Source organism: Bos indicus x Bos taurus, chromosome 7 (genome assembly GCF_003369695.1).
Source record: "Bos indicus x Bos taurus breed Angus x Brahman F1 hybrid chromosome 7, Bos_hybrid_MaternalHap_v2.0, whole genome shotgun sequence".
In the NCBI taxonomy this organism is placed as follows: domain Eukaryota; kingdom Metazoa; phylum Chordata; class Mammalia; order Artiodactyla; family Bovidae; genus Bos; species Bos indicus x Bos taurus.
In genome coordinates this window covers 26648362-26667366 of record NC_040082.1, presented here as the reverse complement: position 1 = coordinate 26667366, position 19005 = coordinate 26648362, and the positions used below count along the sequence as shown (strand labels likewise).

The window sequence follows — 19005 nt, the reverse complement described above, 5'->3', positions numbered from 1 at the left end:
ACACAAGTGAAAGGAAACATTTGTTTTTCTCCTTTTGTGATATAACACAGTACTTGATGTGTTGGATAGAAAAGGAGCACCTTTACTTTGACCACTGCTGCTCAGCCACAGAATTCATTTCATTGCCCACTTTATTGTCCACCACTTAGCCCAGAGGAGGTGCTGAATAATTTGCTCAAAGAATGAATGAATGATTATTCCTCTACTAATTATGATCATGATCCATTTCATTCTAAGCATCTGAAGTCACATCTGTTTCAGAGAATATTGGGGAATTCTCTTTTTTAAGTGTCTGGGAAATGATTAACTGCTATCTTCCACCCTGAGAGATCTTATAACAGTTTATTGATTCCTATAAGGCAGCCTAGGTTTTACACTGTTGCACGGGACTGTGGGAAACAGTTTGGTATATTATGCTACTGTTTATTGCCAAGTGTTATAGCTAGCCTCTCTTGCCAATTTACCTCATACCATGAATTTCCCTTCTCATCCATAATATTTTATACATATAAATTAACTTTTTCACCAGAATGGACAATGTGTATCCATGTTATGGATAATAGTTGAACAGAATAAAGTATTAACAATGCAACTGATTATTTTTACAGTTAAAGTGCCCTAGCTTTTATAAACATTCCTCAAGAGATATTATTCCCTGCATATACTTTTAATATCAATTTGTGGGGTCAGGAGATGGGGTATGACTTCTTTCTGAAAATGTAAAAATGTAAAGGGTCAGGTATAATCTCTTGTCAAACTTGAAAGTAAAACATATTCATATCTTAAGGGTATAAACTGCGCCATGTGTGAGACTGGCCTTCATGAATCAAAAGACTGAAAAATTGGGGAAGGCGATGTTCACCAACTAAAAGCATAGAACTTGCAGCAGACTTCATCGCACGAGGGCTTCCTCCTGATTGCTTTATGATGAATGAGCTCAGGATGATGCTGGCCCGTGGTGATGCAGTGACACGCAAAATAAACACTGTGCAGCAATAATTCTGCAGAGATTTACAGGTAGTCAGCAAGCCTGCTCGAATTACCAAAATGGGGAAAACGTCCCTATCGCGATAATTAATGGTACTAAATCTGTACCACGGATTGCTTCATAAAGGAAACCCAGATATAGCATGAAAGTGTGATTCTTAAAATAGATTCACTCATCTGCCCAAATGCCCCTAATTCCTTTGAATGTAAAGGGTTCATTTAAAGTTTGGTTGTTTTGAACAATCACTTGCATTTCCTTCTAAACCATTCCCTTTCTTAAAATCACATATAAACCCAAGAAGGTAAATAAAGCATGCATTTTAACCATTATATGCAACCTTTTGAAATGAATAAAATGCTCTCAGTTGTCTCTTTGCAGGGATGTGTTCTATTTTTAACTAAATGGTCTATAAATATGCAAGTCTCTCATACTTGGAGGTTGTACTAAAAAGTAGGACACAAATGGATATTTAGTGTTCTCAAAAACACAGTAATTTCAACAAAATTTCAGGCCAAAGTGACAAAGAGAGTTGTAAGTGTTGATGACAGAAATATAAGAACCATCACCAAAAATACAGCACAGTGAAATGCCTGGGCAAGATTTTCTGTTTAGTTCAGAATCTACCTAGATTGAAAGTGAACAACTAAGAGACCCAGTCATAAAGTCTTCATTTTTATATCCAGTCTTGAAGCTCCAGGAGGACTAGAATTATTTGAGTCCTTTGGTAGTTATCTTTGTGTTTAAAAACCACTTTTTGAGTAATAGGTAAGTTGCTAGATAATAATGATCTAGGAATTCATAATAGCAATCTTGGTTTTTAAAGTACTGTCTCCTAGGAAACAATGATAAATTTACATGTTTTGGAAAACCTAAAGAAAAAAAAAAAGACGAAACTAAACGCTTATGGTAGATGTACAAACAAAAAGCTTACTTTTCTATGCTGTATAGTCTAAATGTAACTGCAATTTATGAGGTCAGGCAGATTCCAATTTTCACTGAAATTTTGTCATAAAACATAAATCATAGTTGCTATTAAAATTAAAAAGACACATTTAAACTTGACAAGAGTTTCCAGTAAAAATTTGTTGTATTTTCTTTGACCACTAAAAGAAACACATTGCCCCTTCTACATTAATCCCATTCTGTAGTGTGTTTTAGAACTTCTTTCTCTTTTACCCTCTCTCTCCTGCTCCTTCTCACTGAACAAAGCCCTAGACATTTTGTAGCAAAAATGAATATCTATGAATATTGAAAAACTGCAAGCTAGCAACACACTACATACAATTGTGCTTTGTTTTCCTTTAAAGAGAGTACAAAAATAGATAATACGAGACTCACCTGACAGTTCACATCCAAGAAGTTCCATTCTCAAAGTGCAATGCCTTCGACAAACTTGGGGGTAGAGTCTCACATACTGAGCTTTTATGGGGGGTGTGAAAGAGTTAGCATAGGGTGTGTTGTTATCAACGTTTCCATGGAATACCTATATAAAGAAATAACAGAATTTAAAATTATTCATTGCAGCTTTTTAAAAAAAAAACAACCCTATTTTCAAATATTGACTCTATATCCTACCCAACCAAGTCCCTCAAAGATTGGACTAAATAATTTAGAGGTCTGGAGCTTTTAGAGAGCACCTTGCCATCAGGGCTTCCCTTATGGCTCAGCTGGTAAAGAATCCGCCTGCAGTGCGGGAGACCTGGGTTCGATCCCTGGGTTGGGAAGATCCCCTGGAGAAGGGAAAGGCTACCCACTCCAGTATTCTGGCCTGGAGAATTCCATGGACTATCCAGTCTATGGTGTCGCAAAGAGTTGGACATGACTAAGCAACTTTCACTTACTTTGCCATCAGAAGCAAATCTAAAATCTATAGATAGAATCCTCATTAAAGCTATAAACCACTGTAACCTATGGCTTAATCTATACCCTATTATGTTGGCTTATCAATTTAAGTCCAGTCCTTTAGAATGGAATGCTTCTAAAGGGAAATGCCTCCTCAACTTAGTCCCGGATCTGGGTCTATCTATTCATTTTGCTACTTAGTAATTATGTATGTTGTTTTAGGAACCAGCCTTCAATGTTATTTCCTGATCACTTAGTTTCTCTAAAGAGAAGTCGCTCAGTCGTGTCCGACTTTTCGCGACCCCATGGACTGCAGCCTACCAGGCTCCTCCGTCCATGGGATTTTCCAGGCAAGAGTACTGAAGTGGGTTGTCATTTCCTTCTCCAAGCTGTGATCAAATTCATGATGCTTTAGGGTGTGAGTCCTCAAGTCCCAGATCATTGGATAAGAGACTCATATTTCTTTATATATATATCTCCAGTGAAAAACCAATTTATCTTTAAAATTTAAATGCTAAAATGTGTTATTTTTAATTCCTTTAAATCTCATTTTACTTTATCTTTTATATAACCTAGTAATCAAAAAACCTATTTAAGAAGTTAATTAAAAAAATCTTTCATAAAATTTATCAGTCTATTTTAATGATTCAGTTTTAAATGGAATGAGCTACATTGCTGCTTTTTAAAATTAGAAATTTGTGTTAAAATTAATTAAAAATTTGGAAAATATGAAAGGGCAAAGGAGATACTGAATATCATTATGGAAGATGCACACTGATATATATTCCTCTAAAATACTTTATTCTGCAGAATAACAAAAATTTCTTCCAATATTAAGATATTAAGTATAGAAAGATATTTATCTTTTCTATAACTCGGTGTTTCTCTTTAAAAATTTTATTTTTTCTTTAACAGTTTTGATCTGTATTTATTTAAGGAGAAGGATGATCTGTCAAAGCAATAAAATGAAATTTAAAGCTGACTGTTGTTAAAATAAAACTTAACTGTCATGCACAGGACCATGCTAACCTTGTGATAAAGTGTTTATTGTCCCACCAATTAAAATCTGAGGAAGATTTATATGGTCGCTACTATACACTGATAATTTGGGATAACTCCTTACCCTCTCCACACACCACTGGTCCTATTTAAAAAGTCATAAATTTATTTTCAACAACATAAGACTACTTTTGAATATTCAGTAGTCACTTGGTAATAGATTACATATGACAGGTTATGTTCAATAAGCATGACATGGAAGTCTTACCATGTCTTCATTGGTGCCTTTCGCTTTGTACATTGTCCAAGTTTTTCCATCATTACTATATGCTATTTTGTAGGATTTGATATACTCTGGACTTCCAATCCTCTTGGCTCCTTGAGTAATCACACCAGTAACTCTCATTTTTCTCTGTAAATTTATCTGAGGAGACAAAGCACAATCAACTATAATTTCCCTGCTTTCAGATAACAATGCTTACAGTGTCACATTTGCAAATGGAACATTTTTATTTATTAGTGAAGATTGAAAATAGTATAAATCAAGCCTATATCAAGTTTAGCTTCAAAATGCCTTTCTCTAATGGTATACTTTTCATTTTTAAAGTAAAGCAATATATATGAACAAGTTTTAAAAAGGGTAATGTGTCCCCAAAATATAAGTATTGAAAGCATTTGGTGATTATGATATGTAAGTGTGAGTTAGCAAAGTGAAAAATGAGCATATTATCTTCTCAAAATAACCTCAATGATGTTACCGTGAAACTAATACCAAAATAACTGTTAATGTGCCTCAATTGCTTAAACTTCAAGAAATTCCCTTAAAATAAAACATGCAAATCCCTGAGATCTTTGAGTGTTAGAATAAAAAAAAGGTAAAGATAACAATGATGGCAAGAAACAAATGCAAAAGTATCTTCAGTTTCTGAATCTTTATATTGTAATTTCTGCTTGTGTTAAGTACACACTCGTCATGGAGAGTTTTCACCAAATACTTTCCATTATATGGAGATGTTCTAACTGATGTTTTCTCTCCATATTTTCTCCCCATTCCAAGTCATAATACAACAGTTTGCTACAGCATAATTATCTCCTAAGAAGTTTTTCAACATTTTTCTCATATTTAAGTATAAATTTCCTTTCAATACAACATAATAATTCATTAAATACTACCATGCAAGAAAAATATTTTCTACATATATGACAAACATTAAAAATTGTTACATTCACTTTAAAATGCCTTTATGATGTCTATAAAATCTCAAGTTCAGTAGAAAGGTAATGTTTTAATGATCTTGACAAATTGCTATAAGGCTCTCCTCTCTTAATTATTAATATTAATAATAACATAGTATAAGAGATTTAAATTGGTGTAATTCAGAGACCATTTCCAGAGAAATCAGGAAATCTTCACATTCATGTAAGTGGTAAGGGCTTTCTACTCTCTGACAGGACTATAAGAGTTAACATATGAAATGGCAGAGGTTGTGCATGAAGAAACCAGCTCCTCTATAATCATTTGTTTTTAATATGTACATTCATGTCATATATTTAAAAAGTCAAAAATTGGAACTACAAAAGCAATCCCTGGAGTTTGCACCCCAGACAAACACTGCAACTCAGTTAAGTTCAGTTGCTTAGTCCTGTCCGACTCTTTGTGACCACATGGAATACAGCATGCCAGGCCTCCCTGTCCATCACCAAATCCCAGAGTTTACTCAAGCTCATGTCCATTGAATTGGTGATGCCATCCAACCATCTCATCCTCTGTCATACCCTTCTCCTCTTCTCCATCTTTCACAGCATCAAGGCCTTTTCAAATGAGTCAGCTCTTCCCATCAGGTGGCCAAAGTACTGGAGTTTCAGCTTCAACATCAGTACTTCCAATGAACATTCAGGACTGATTTTCTTTAGAATGGACTGGTTGGATCTCCTTGCAGTCCAAGGGACTCTCAAGAGTCTTCTCCAACACCACAGTTCAAAACCATCAATTCTTCGGTGCTCAGCTTTCTTTATAGTCCAAGTCTCATAGCCTTGACTGAACAGACTTTTGTTAGCAAAATAATGTCTCTGCTTTTTAATATGCTATCTAGGTTGGTCAAAACCTTCCTTCCAAGGAGTAAGCGTCTTTTAATTTCATGGCTGCAATCACCATATGTAGTGATTTTGGAACCCCAAAAAATAAAATCAGCCACTATTTCCACTGTTTCCCTGTCTATTTGCCATGAAGTGATTGGACTGGATGCCATGATCTTAGTTTTTTGAATGTTGAGCTTTAAGCCAAATTTTTCACTCTCCTCTTTCATTTTCATCAAGAGGCTCTTTAGTTCTTCTCACTTTCTGCCATAAGGGTGGTGTCATCTGCATATCTGAGGTTATTGATATTTCTCCTGGCAATCTTGATTCCAGCTTGTGCTTCTTCCAGCCCAGCATTTCTCATGATGTACTCTGCATATAAGTTAAATAGCAGGGTGACGATATACAGCCTTGATGTACTCCTGTCCCGATTTCTAACTGTTGCTTCTAACTGTTCTAACTGTTGCTTCTTGACCTGCATACAGATTTCTCAGGAGGCAAGTCAGGTGGTCTGGTATTCCCATCTCTTTCAGAATTTTCCAGTTTATTGTGATCCACACAGTCAAAGGATTTGGCATAGTCAATAAAGCAGAAATAGATGTCTCCTGGAACTCTCTTGCTTTTTCGGTGATTCGGCGGATGTTGGCAATTTGACCTCTGGTTCCTCTGCCTTTTCTAAAACCAGCTTAAACATCAGGAAGTTCACGGTTCATGTATTGCTGAAGCCTGGCTTGGAGAATTTTGAGCATTACTTTCCTAGTGTGTGAGATGAGTGCAATTGTGTGGTAGTTTGAGCATTCTTTGGCATTGCCTTTCTTTGGGATTGGAATGAAAACTGACCTTTTCCAGTCCTGTGGCCACTGCTGAGTTTTCCACATTTGCTGGCATATTGAGTGCAGCACTTTCACAGCATCATCTTTCAGGATTTGAAAGAGCGCAACTGGAATTCCATCACCTCCACTAGCTTTGTTCGTAGTGATGCTTTCTAAGGCCCACTTGACTTCACATTCCAGGAATCTGGCTCTAGGTGAGTGATTACACCATCGTGATTATCTTGGTCATGTAGATCTTTTTTGTACAGTTCTTCACTGTATTCTTGCCACCTCTTCTTAATATCTTCTGCTTCTGTTAGGTCCCTACCATTTCTGTCCTTTATTGAGCCCACCTTTGCATGAAATGTTCCCTTGGTATCTCTAATATTCTTGAAGAGATCTCTAATCTTTCCCATTTTATTATTTTCCTCTATTTCTTTGCACTGGTCACTGAGGAAGGCTTTCTTATCTCTCTTTGTTATTCTTCGGAACTCTGCATTCAAATGGGTATATCTTTCCTTTTCTCCTTTGCCTTTCGCCTCTCTTCTTTTTACAGCTATTTATGATGCCTCCTCAGACAGCCACTTGCTTTTTTGCATTTCTTTTTCTTGGGGATAGTCTTGCTCCCTGTCTCCTGTACAATATCACGAACCTCCATCCATAGTTCTTCAGGCACTCTGTCTATCAGATCTAGTCCCTTAAATCTATTTCTCACTTCCACTGTATAATCATGAGGGATTTGTTTTAGTCATATCTGAATGGTCTAGTGTTTTTCCCTACTTCTTCAATTTAAGTCTGAATTTGGCAATAAGGAGTTCATGATCTGAGCCACAGTCAGCTCCCGGTCTTGTTTTCACTTCTCCATTTTTGGCTGCAAATAATATAATCAATCTGATTTCAGTGTTGGCCATCTGGTGATGTCCATGTGTAGAGTTTTCTCTTGTGTTGTTGGAAGAGGGCATTTGCTACGACCAGTGCATTCTCTTGGCAAAACTCTTAGCCTTTGCCCTGCTTCATTCTGTACTCCAAGGCCAAATTTGCCTGCTACTCCAGGTGTTTCTTGAATTCCTACTTTTGCATTCCAGTCCCCTATAATGCAAAGGACATCTTTTTTGGGTGTTTGAAAAGTCTACAATCTTTTATTTCCCTGGATTTATGGATTTTAAGGGACTTCCTAGGTGGCGCTAGTGGTAAAGAACCTACCTGTCAATGTAGGAGGAGACATAAGACACAGGTTCTATCCTTGGGTGTGAAACATTCTTTGGAGAAGGAAATGGCAACCCACTCCAGTATTCTTGCCTGGAGAATCCCAAGGACAGAGAAGCCTGGCAGGCTACAGTCCACAGGGGTCACAAAGTGTCAGACGTGACTGAAGCGACTTAGTACAGCACAGCACATAGACTTTAAAGGTGTTAATATGTTAAGGGAAAGCCTGAATCCTTCATGTAGTCAGTGTCCTTTCAAGCTTCTGAAAGTTTGCTAACGTGGCACAGTCCACTTTCCTCTCTATTCTGAGTTTCTCTAAATCTCATTTTCTATCTCAGATTGTTCTTCCCCAACTAATGTTCACAAAATGATTCTGTCTTTGTTATTGTTGTTCTTTTGCTCAGTCATGATGGACCCTTTGCAACCCCATGGACTGCACCATGCCAGGCTTCCCTGTCCTTCACCATCTTCCAGAGCTTGCTCAAACTCATGTCCAGTGAGTTGGTGATGCCATCCAACCATCTCATCCTCTGTCATTCCCTTCTACTCCTGCCTTCAATCTCTCCCAGCAGGGGCTTTGTCTTACTCGATTCTCTGTCTTACTTGTTTATAAAGAAAATCCAGAAATTGGATGAGCTAAAGAACTGGGGCGAATGGTCCCCAGCCTCTGATATGTGAGCATGCCCATCTTTCACTCCTGTAATATAAACCTATAAACGATATTTTTCTTATTAATTTCTGGGCCTGTGGGTCCTTTTTTCTCCAACAGGGCCAAGTGAGTTGACTCATATATCCAATTTTGCTTTTCTCATTTTAGTACTTAAGACATCAAAATTACTGACATGAACACATTTTATGTCTCATTTTTGTTTGGAGGTACAAATAAGAGAATATTCCCCATCAAGGTAAATTTTGCTTATTACTCTTTAATCTCAGTTAGTTCTCTAAAGATTGATTTGGGAATTTTAATTGCTAGATTTGTTAAAGGTAAGCTCCAAAAGAGACTATCTTAACGTATTAGGTAAATGAGCACAACGCTGTGAAAGAGCCATATTCATCCACTATCTTCATTTTTCAAATGGAGAGTCTTCATAGTCTAAATCTTTCTAATATATATAACAAACACTGGACACTATGAATAAAGGGTCCTCCCGTTTTGCAAGCCAAATTCCACTTGAAAGTGCTGAACATTGCTTTTTCAATTATCTTTTATCTTGTTTCAATTATCTTGTTTACACCTTCTTGTAGTTGGTCAAATTATCTCTGCTAGAGTTTCAGCTGATGAGCTGTTGACTAATTTTTCTGAAGCTTAAATTGAGTAACAATCAAAAAATGAAAATCTGAGTACATATTTCGAAGGCATGGCAGAAATGCTGTTTTAAAAGATTCTTATTTGCTTTAATATTTATAAGCTCTGAATATATATCTCAAGGAGCTGGAACTCCAGAGAGTAAAGCAGCACCCTCCTTGGGATGTATCTGTTTTAAGTAGTTGAAAGTAAAGGTGTTAATTGCTCAGTCATGTCCAATTCTTTGTGACCCCATGGACTGTACCAAGCTCCTCTGTCATGGAATTCTCCTTTCATATACTAAACACTTTAAGTAGCTATTTGTAATTAAATTTCAGTACTGTTTTCATCAAATAAAAAATAAAAACCAAAAAGTGATTCACAGAATACTGGTTCAGGGATTATTAGCAATTATTAAGTTTTAGGCTTTTGAGTTCCCCTTTATCTAGCACTATTAAGCTTGAAATAATAAAATCATATATAAAAGAGCTATGATTTCACTGTCATGGTTATATTCAAATTTAAATACCAGGAATTTATATTACTGTAAGAAATAAACTACGCCTTGGAAGAAGGTTATCACCTGATTTTAGAAATATCTCTACCACAAAACTTATTGCAAGCAATTCCCTTTCATCCTACTCCAACATTATTTACGGGGTTTTGTGATTCTTTGTAAAATAACATTGGCTAGAAAGTGATCTGATTTCTACTTTGTCTTTTTCTGCCTTTATGAAGGTCTAAATATAATAAGGGAGAAGGCAATGGCACCCCACTCCAGTACTGTTGCCGGAAAATCCCATGGATGGAGGAGCCTGGTAGGCTGCAGTACATGGGGTCGCTAAGAGTCAGACACGACTGAGCAACTTCACTTTCACTTTCCACTTTCATGCATCGGAGAAGGAAATGGCAACCCACTCCAGTGTTCTTGCCTGGAGAATCCCATGGACGGAGAAGCCTGGTAGGCTGCAGTCCATGGGGTCGAACAGAGTCGGACACGACTAAAGCGACTTAGCAGCAGCAAATATAAAAAAGAATGGGGATTGCATCAGAAATTCCAAATTACTCCCTGTGACTTTGATAGACATTTGGATATGCAATAAAATATTTTCATTTATTTATCTTGTTTCAGAGAAATTATTTTTCCACTAGGTGGTAGGTACACTGCATGTCCTTAAAAAATAAAAGTATTTACATTCTAAGGTATTTTGAGTGAACTGCTTTCCCTGTATTAATGTAAATATTAAGAAACATAATATGGACCTAGAATGCCTAGAATCCAGGCAAAGCCCAGGCAGAAGACAAAAAAAGACTGAGTTTCAGCCCTGGTTTTTCCACTTCTCACCAATATAATCTTCAACAGCTTGTCTAAGCTTCCTGAAATTTAATTTCTTCCCCAGTAAAAGGAATTTTAATAGAATTCTTATGTGTGAAAATTATATGATAGAATGCATGCAGAAATTTAGTAACACCTGCCACTCAGAAAGCTCTGTAGTTGCTTTTTTTGGGTTGATTTTTAGTTTTTTTTTGTTCTTTAAATGAAAAGGAGCATTCCTTTTCCATGTTCGTCCCTTATGTGATCTGATAATCATAATAACCATATTTTAAAAATATGAAATCAACTTCCAAAGCTATGTGCTAATAAGACATTCAGGGCTATTATGTTTACATGTGTGTGCCTGTATGTGTGTGTGTGTGTAAATCTAACCATTAGATTCAACATGGGGGAAAGGGAGAAATCAATGAGTTCCTCATAAGATGGCAAACTACCGTGGGCTTCTAGCTCTCTCTGCTGAATCCAGCATCAAATATATTCTAGGACAGAAAGCCTTCTGAGACTGATCAAACTCTAACACAAAAAACCCTGGGAAACCCTCAGGAATCTTTGAGACTTTAATGCATGTTTGTGTGTCTGGGGTGTACACAGAGGAAATCCAGGAGCCAATTATGATGAAAATAGGTAACTGAGGGGAGAGCTTTCTAGATGTGCCATTTCTCATTCTCATTTTGTTTGCCTGGCTCCTCCCCATTTTTCCCATTTCCAGCCTATTGCCTATGGGACGCCAGGTGAGAATGAGGAGCCCACAGTCACTAAAAGACCTGATTGCTTCACCTTCTGCACCACACTCCTTGTCCACAGATTAAGAAAGTAAAACAGAGGGATGGGGGTCTTAGTAAAAGCAATATCTGGAGTAGACAAGGTCTTCTGCAGGGAGAAGTCAGATTTTAGTTGAATACAGCCATAACCAATTCACCCGGAGTAATGAAGCTAGGGCATGGGTTTCACCTTTCCCACCAGGTATATCACTAGCCAAGATATTAATAAAAAACAACTCTCTCAGGAACAGAAGAAGAAAAAAAGAACTAATATAGAAAAAAATAATTTAAAAGTGGCAAGTTAAGACTTCACATTAAAAAAAAAAGCTCTAAGATAAAGAAGTTTTTGGAACACAGGACAGAAACAAGTATATAAATAAAAACCAATTGGAAATAATGAGAATAAAAAATATAAAGTAAAATGAAGTTTAAAATGAAGCTGAACAAGTTTCCATTGGGGCTACTTCAAGCAAAGAGTCACAGTTGAATAAGACAGTAGCGAGCAGAAAGACAGGTTATGAAATCCTTTCTAAACAGCAATGGGATGGAATAAAGATATTGTTCATATTGGCAGATGATATAAAAATTTACTTTGAAAATTCAAGAGAAATTAATAATAATGAAGATTAAAAACTTCTGCCAGTTTGCTTAATATAAGATCCACATTTAATTCATCTGTATCAGTAATTATCAAAGGAAAATATAACACAAATAATTAAAATAGCATGATCCTGGCACATGCAAAGGCAGCCTGATCAATAAAACAGAAGAGAAAATCAGTAAATAGATCCCAGTATGTAAGGAAATTTTGCATACGAAATAAACAATACTCAAATTAGTGGATAAAATGAGCAAAGGATTTCATTAGTTGAGATCTAAGGAAATACCTATGAATACTAAATATGAAAGATACTCAATCTTACTCATATAAATCAAATTAAATCTACCCCAACTTACTAAAATTCACCTTTCACAAGAGCAGAAAGCAAAAAAAAAATTATACGGTATAGCAAAAGTATAAAGAAATAGGCAAGCATATACATTCATGGTGAGAGTATAAACAACACAGTCTTTTATCAAGGACAATCTATGACTTGACACAAAATGACAAATGCATATTTTCTTAAAGTCACCAATTTCATTCTAGGAATGTTGGCTACAAGTATAATCAGACATAGGCAAAATGATGTAGGTACCAAGTTGTTCTCTGTGTACAAAGTTGTCCCCTGCAGTGTTATATATAACACAATTTCAAACAATTTAAAATGTCTATAGGTGTCTAAGCCATTTTATTATGGAGAAGTCCAGAAAATGAATACAATTCAGTTGTAAGACAAAAGAATAGGAATGAAGGAGAGGAAGCGGACAAAGAGAGAGGAGAGATCTTGGGATACAATTTAAGAAATTACTGCTTTCAAGTTTTGGTGTTCTACCAAAGCAGATCTACAATTATCTGGAAACTGCATGAAAAAAGAAAGTAAGGACAATGTGTACTGCATACTCCTCTTCACTATAAAGGGCAAATAGCATGCATATTTTCTTGTATATAATTATAATTATATAGCAAAACCAAGAAACTGCCTAACAATAGTTTCAAATGGAGGTAAACAGATATCTTGAAGAGAGAGAAGTAGGAAGAATTTTTATTATAATCTTTTGTGTCTTTTGAAACTTCTAATGTGTAGGTGTCTTACCTATTCAAAATACACATACAATTAAAGTGAAAAAAATGATAAGATGCTGTTTATGATACCAAAATAATTATAAAATACCTAGAAATTTACCTCAAAAATAATTAATTAATATGATCTTAGGAGAATATTTTTTAACTAGATCTTATAGAATACCAGTATAAATTTTAATGGATGAAATAATACAATAAATTTATTCTTTCAACTCTGTAAATTTGCCATAAAAATTTTATTCTAAAAACCTATACTTTTTTATTTTGAATGATACATTGACAAACTTCCATTAATAGCAAAATGAATCTTCGAAAAGAAGTAATAAAATGGGAGAAGTCTGCTATGTATTAAGAATTCCAGGACCATGCGAAATAAAAGTAATGTGGTACTAGCAATAGGAATACCCAGACCATCTTACCTGTCTCATGAGAAACCTGTATGCGGGTCAAGAAGCAACAGTTAGAACCCTGTATGGAACAACTGACTGGTTCAAGATGGCGAAAGGAGTACGACGGGGCGGTCTGCTGTCACACTGTTTGTTTAATCTATATGCTGAGCATATTGAGAAATGCCAGCTGGATGAGTTACAAGCTGGAATCAAGACAGGTGGGAGAAACATCAACAACCTCAGATAGGCAGATGACATCACTCTAATGACAGAAAGCAAAGAGGAACTAAAGAGCCTCTTGATGAGGGTGAAGGAGGAGAGTGAAAGAGCTGGTTAAAACTAAACATTAAAAAAATGAGATCATGGCATCCAGCCCCATCAGTTCATGGCAAATAGAAGGGGAAAAGGCGGAAGCAGTGACAGATTTCCTCTTCTTGGGCTCTAAAATCACTGCGGATGGTGACTTCAGCCATGAAATTAGACGGCAATTGCCTCTTGGCAGGAAAGCTAGGACAAACCTAAACAATGTATTGAAAAGCAGAGACAAAAGGTCCATGTAGTCAAGGCTATGGGCTTCCCCATGGTCACGTAGAGTTGTGAGAGCTGAACCGTAAAGAAGGTGGAGCGCCGAAGAATTGATGCCTTTGAACTGTGGTGCTGGAGAAGACTCCTGAGAGTCCCTTGGACAGCAAGGAGATCAAGTCAGTCAATCTAAAAGGAAATCAACCCTGAATACTGGCTGGAAGGACTGACGCTGAAGATGAAGTTGCAGTATTTTGGTCATCTGATGTGAATAACTGACTAACTGGAAAAGTCCTATTTGCTGGGAAAGATTGAGGGCAGAAAGAGAAGAGAGCAGTCAGAGGATGAGACGGTTGGATGGTATCATCGATGCAATGGATATGAACGTGGGCAAACTTCAGGAGATGGTGAGGGACAGGGAAGCCTGGCATGCTGCAGTCCATGGGGTCGCAAAGAGTCCAACACGACTGGGCAACTGAACAACAGCAGCACACAGGTAGGAAAAAATACATGTGAATTGGAAGGGGGATCCAGAAAGAGACTACATATATATTTACCCTTGAGACAGCATTACAAGTCAGTGGGGAAAGGATAGATTATTTAGTAAATGGTGCTGGGAAAATTGATTCTCTATGTAGAGAAAAATGAAGTTGGATTGGAATGTACTTAAGACAGAATGTGAAAAGTAACACTATTCATCTAATAGGAGAAAATGTAGAAACATATTTTTATGACCCTAAAGTTAAAGACAAATGTTCTTTTAAGAAGACCAGAAAAGTACAAAATGTGAAGGAAAAATGAAATTGCCTCCAAAAAGAAATTAAAGGTTTCTATTCAACCAAGTACATCACAGGGAAGGTTAAGAGAAAGGTGACAGCCTTTGATATTTGTAATGTCAAAAACTGGCAGGTTATTTAGTGCACTGGTTCTCATACTTTGAGATCTCAAGACTCCTTTACTCTTAAAAAGTATTGAGGGCCCAAAAAGCAAATGCACTCACATCTGATACTTGGGATACATAACACACACACACACACACACACACACATACATAAAAATGCTTATTGTATTAAAAATGAAAATAACACATTTTAGAAATATTTGATTTTTAAAGAACTATTATAATCATAATAATTTATTAATCAAATATTACAGTTAGCAAACCAATTACATCTTAACATAAGCTTCATAATATCATAAAATTGTCCAAAGCCAAAATTCTACTGAGTTGTGTTCATTTTACATTTTTTTAAAATGTCTTCAGTATCTGACTTAAGAGAAGATAAGTAGGTTCTCATATTTGCTTCTATATCAAGTGGACTACAAAATATTCTTTGCCTGAAGTATGTGAGGAAAATCTAGCTTCACATAGATATCTAGTTGGAAAAAGAAGGAGCATTTTAATAACTTTTCCAGATAAGTGTTCATATTCTTTGCTACCGTATCACAACTTGACAAAAAACAGTTTCTTAAATGTTAGCTGTAGTGTGTAATCTAAAATCTCCCAGGAAAATTCTCATATTCATCATGTTAAGACCCATTGGCTTATTCTGCACTTTGAATGGACCTTTATCGCCCATGCATTTCGGTTTTGTAACATCATGCATTGGTCATTTGGAAAATACAGACTCACTGAGCTATGTGGACTCTTTAACAGATTACACACTTTATTATTATATAATATCAAAAAAGGCATGTTTGTTAATATCACTACCAATTTCATTAAAAAATCTTAAAATATTGGAAGCTCTCAAGTTCATGCCGGCAATTACACTTTTTCCAAACTTCTAATTTCCCCTTGAAATTTCAAGCTTTATCTAGCAACACATACTGTCACCTGTTTTCCCTAATATGGCAAGGCTACTTGAGTTCATTTTCGAGAAGATATCTGCCAAATCTCCAGTTGCGAATAGTCATGGTTTGTTTGTTGTTCTTTGAAGTAAACCTGATGTTCAAAAAAGGAGGCGGTGGTTCAGCTTGCAAATCACACAGTCTCCCAAGTACGACTCCTGAAGATTATCGCTACACTTCAGTACCCAGCAGAAGTGCTCTCCCTGTGAGACCCATATCATCACACAGAATATTAAAGATACAGCCAGCACTGGCATTTAATAAAATTAATGGTCATTACTGTTTCATGAAGGACATTCTTAACTGAGCTTGATCTTTCTTTTCTCTTTTTCTCCAGCATGTGCATGATGAAGGTGACTATAAAGACTATTAGTACAGTTTGATGCTACTGTTTTGATTTGTGCTAAAGCTCTAGCAGTTTTACTCACCACTTTTTTGTGGCATTAGTACCAATGTTAGTATAGTGAAGATGTTGAAGAAAATCTTATAATTATTATGGAAATAGCATTGACCTGTGAACCTGCTGAACAGATCTTTGGGGATCTCTGCCTCCACGTGTACTGCAAGTTCAGTTGAGAACTACTGGTGTGAAATATACAAGGGGTTATTACAAACACACACACACACGTACAAACTCCAAAGAGATGGAGAAACCAACAGAAAATGGAGCAAAGTATATTAATAGGCAATTCAGATAGTTAACTTTCACTATTAAGTAAATGCAAACTAAATGAAAAGCAATTTATAACTAACAATGAATGTATAGCCAAAATGGCAAAACAAAAAACATGAGCTAATATCAAGTATTACTGAAGCATTCCTCTGTTGATCGTGGGAGTATCAAATGGCATAGTTACTTCAATCCATTAGTTGTTAGTAAAAATTAATCAACTTTTTCCTGAGCATTCTCCCCACCTCAAATTTCTCTGTTGGTAATCAAGAGCTGAAACTCCAGTACTTTGGCCACCTCATGCGAAGAGTTGACTCATTGGAAAAGACTCTGATGCTGGGAGGGATGGGGGGCAAGAGGAGAAGGGGACGACAGAGGATGAGATGGCTGGATGGCATCACTGACTCGATGGACGTGAGTCTGAGTGAACTCCGGGAGTTGGTGATGGACGAGGAGGCCTGGCGTGCTGCGATTCATGGGGTCGCAAAGAGTCGGACATGACTGAGCAACTGAACTGAACTGAACTGAATCAATGAGAAATGCATACACATATTTATTGTAGATCTTTTTTATGATAGCAAAGGATAGCAGCTGAAATGACTCATCTCTAGAGGAATAGAGATTTTTAATATAAAATGTGTGCACATACATATGTCCGTGTGTGCTCTTACACACATTCACAAAAGCATTCTTTCTGAGATCTGGAAGTAATTAACTAGATTCACATATAGTGGATTGGCAAAAAGTTGGTCAGGTTTTTCTGTACAGGAAAATAATAGTGTTAATAGCTTTTCCGTATAGAAAAACTCGAATCAATATTTTGGGCAACCCAATAGCTATCTAAAAACATAATTATAGATCAATGGAACAGGATAGAAAATCCAAAAATAAACCCACGCAACTATGGTCAAATAATATATGAAAAAGGAGGCAAGACTATACAATGTTGGAAAGACAATTTCTTCAACAAATGGTGCTGAGAAAACTGGACAGCTACATGAAAAAAATGAAATCAGACCCTTCTTTAGCACCAAACACAAAAATGAGCTCAAAATGGATTACAGACCATAATGTGAGACCAGATACATGAGGAAATGTGAGATTTCCTCTTGGAGGAAAACAAAGGCAGAACACTGTCTGACATAAATTACAGCAATGTCTTCATTGATTCATCTCCCAGGAATGGAAATAACAACAAAAATAAATTGGATCCACTTAAACCCAAAAACTTTTTCATAGCAAAGAAAACAATAAACAAAATGAAAAGACAAATCACAGATTGGGAAAACAAAATTTGTAAATGATGTGACCAACAAGGTATTAGTTTCCAAAGTTTACAAACAGCTCATTATGCTTAACAGTGTCAAAACAAACCACCCAATGAAAAAATGGGCAGAAGACCTAAATAGACATTTCTCCAAAGATGACATACAGATGTCCAAGAGGCACATGAAAAGATATTCAACATCACTAATTATTAGAGAAATGCAAGTCAAAACTATAATGAGATATGAAGTCACACCTCCCAGAATGGCTACCATCAAAAAATCCACAAGCAATAAATGTTGGAGAGGGTGTGGAGGTAGGAACTAAACTGTTGTTGGGAATGTAAATTGATACAGCCACTATGGAGAACAGTATGGAGGTTCCTTAAAAAACTAAAAATAGAGCTACCATGTATCACTGCAATCTCATTCCTGGGCATGTATCTGGAGAAAAACATGACTGGAAAGGATTCATGCACCCGTGTTCATTGCAGCACTACTTACAATAGCCAAGACAAGGAAGCAAATTAAGTGTCCTTTGACAGAGGAATGGATAAAGAAGATGTGGTACATGGATTCAACGGAATATTACTCAGCCATTAAAAAGAATGAAATAATGCCATTTGTAGCAACATGGATGGGCCTACGATTGTCATAGTGAGTGAAGTAAGTCATATGCAGGAGAAATATTGTATGACATCCCTTACATGTGGAATCTAACAAGAAATTTTACAAAATAACTTACAAAAGAGAAAGAGATTCACAGACTTAAGAGAATGAACTTACAGTTACCAGGAGGAAGGATAGGGTGAAGGGTTAGTTAGGGAGTTCGGGATGGACATATACCCACTGCTATATTTAAAATGGATAACCCATAGGATCTACAGTATAGCACATGGAAGTCGGCTCATTATTATGTGGCAGTCTGGATGGAAGGGGAGTTTGGGAGAGAATAGATATTTGTATTTGTATGGCTGAGTCCCTTTGCTGTTCACCTAAATCTATCACAACATTGTTAATCAGCTATGCCCCGATACAAAATACAAAGTTTTTAAAAAAGCATGTAAAAAACAGAAATATGCACAATAGCATTTATATATTTAAAAAACATATACAACATAACACAACATAACCACGAACTTTTCAATAAATCACTTGTGCAAATCAACACAGGAAGGGTAAAATGAAAGGTTACACACCATCTCTTCTAGGTTGAATTTCTGTAAGAGAAGAGGAATGAGAGAAGATGGGGAATGAGTAACGATGCCAGGAAAGAAGGAGATTCATCCTGAAATCAGTGCTTGCAAATGATATTC

The 19005-nt window shown here is 36.3% G+C and overlaps 1 protein-coding gene across 2 annotated transcripts in view; it reads right to left on the bottom strand.

Moving 5' to 3' along the window:
• Positions 1-19005, bottom strand: part of EDIL3 (EGF like repeats and discoidin domains 3) — a 482936-nt gene that overhangs the window by 144171 nt on the left and 319760 nt on the right. For both annotated transcript variants that reach the window (XM_027545670.1, XM_027545671.1), the window contains 2 exons: positions 4098-4253; positions 2327-2471 (listed from right to left, as the gene is read on the bottom strand). In XM_027545670.1, coding sequence (XP_027401471.1) covers positions 2327-2471; positions 4098-4253 — 301 coding nt within the window. The remainder of the gene's footprint in view (positions 1-2326; positions 2472-4097; positions 4254-19005) is intronic.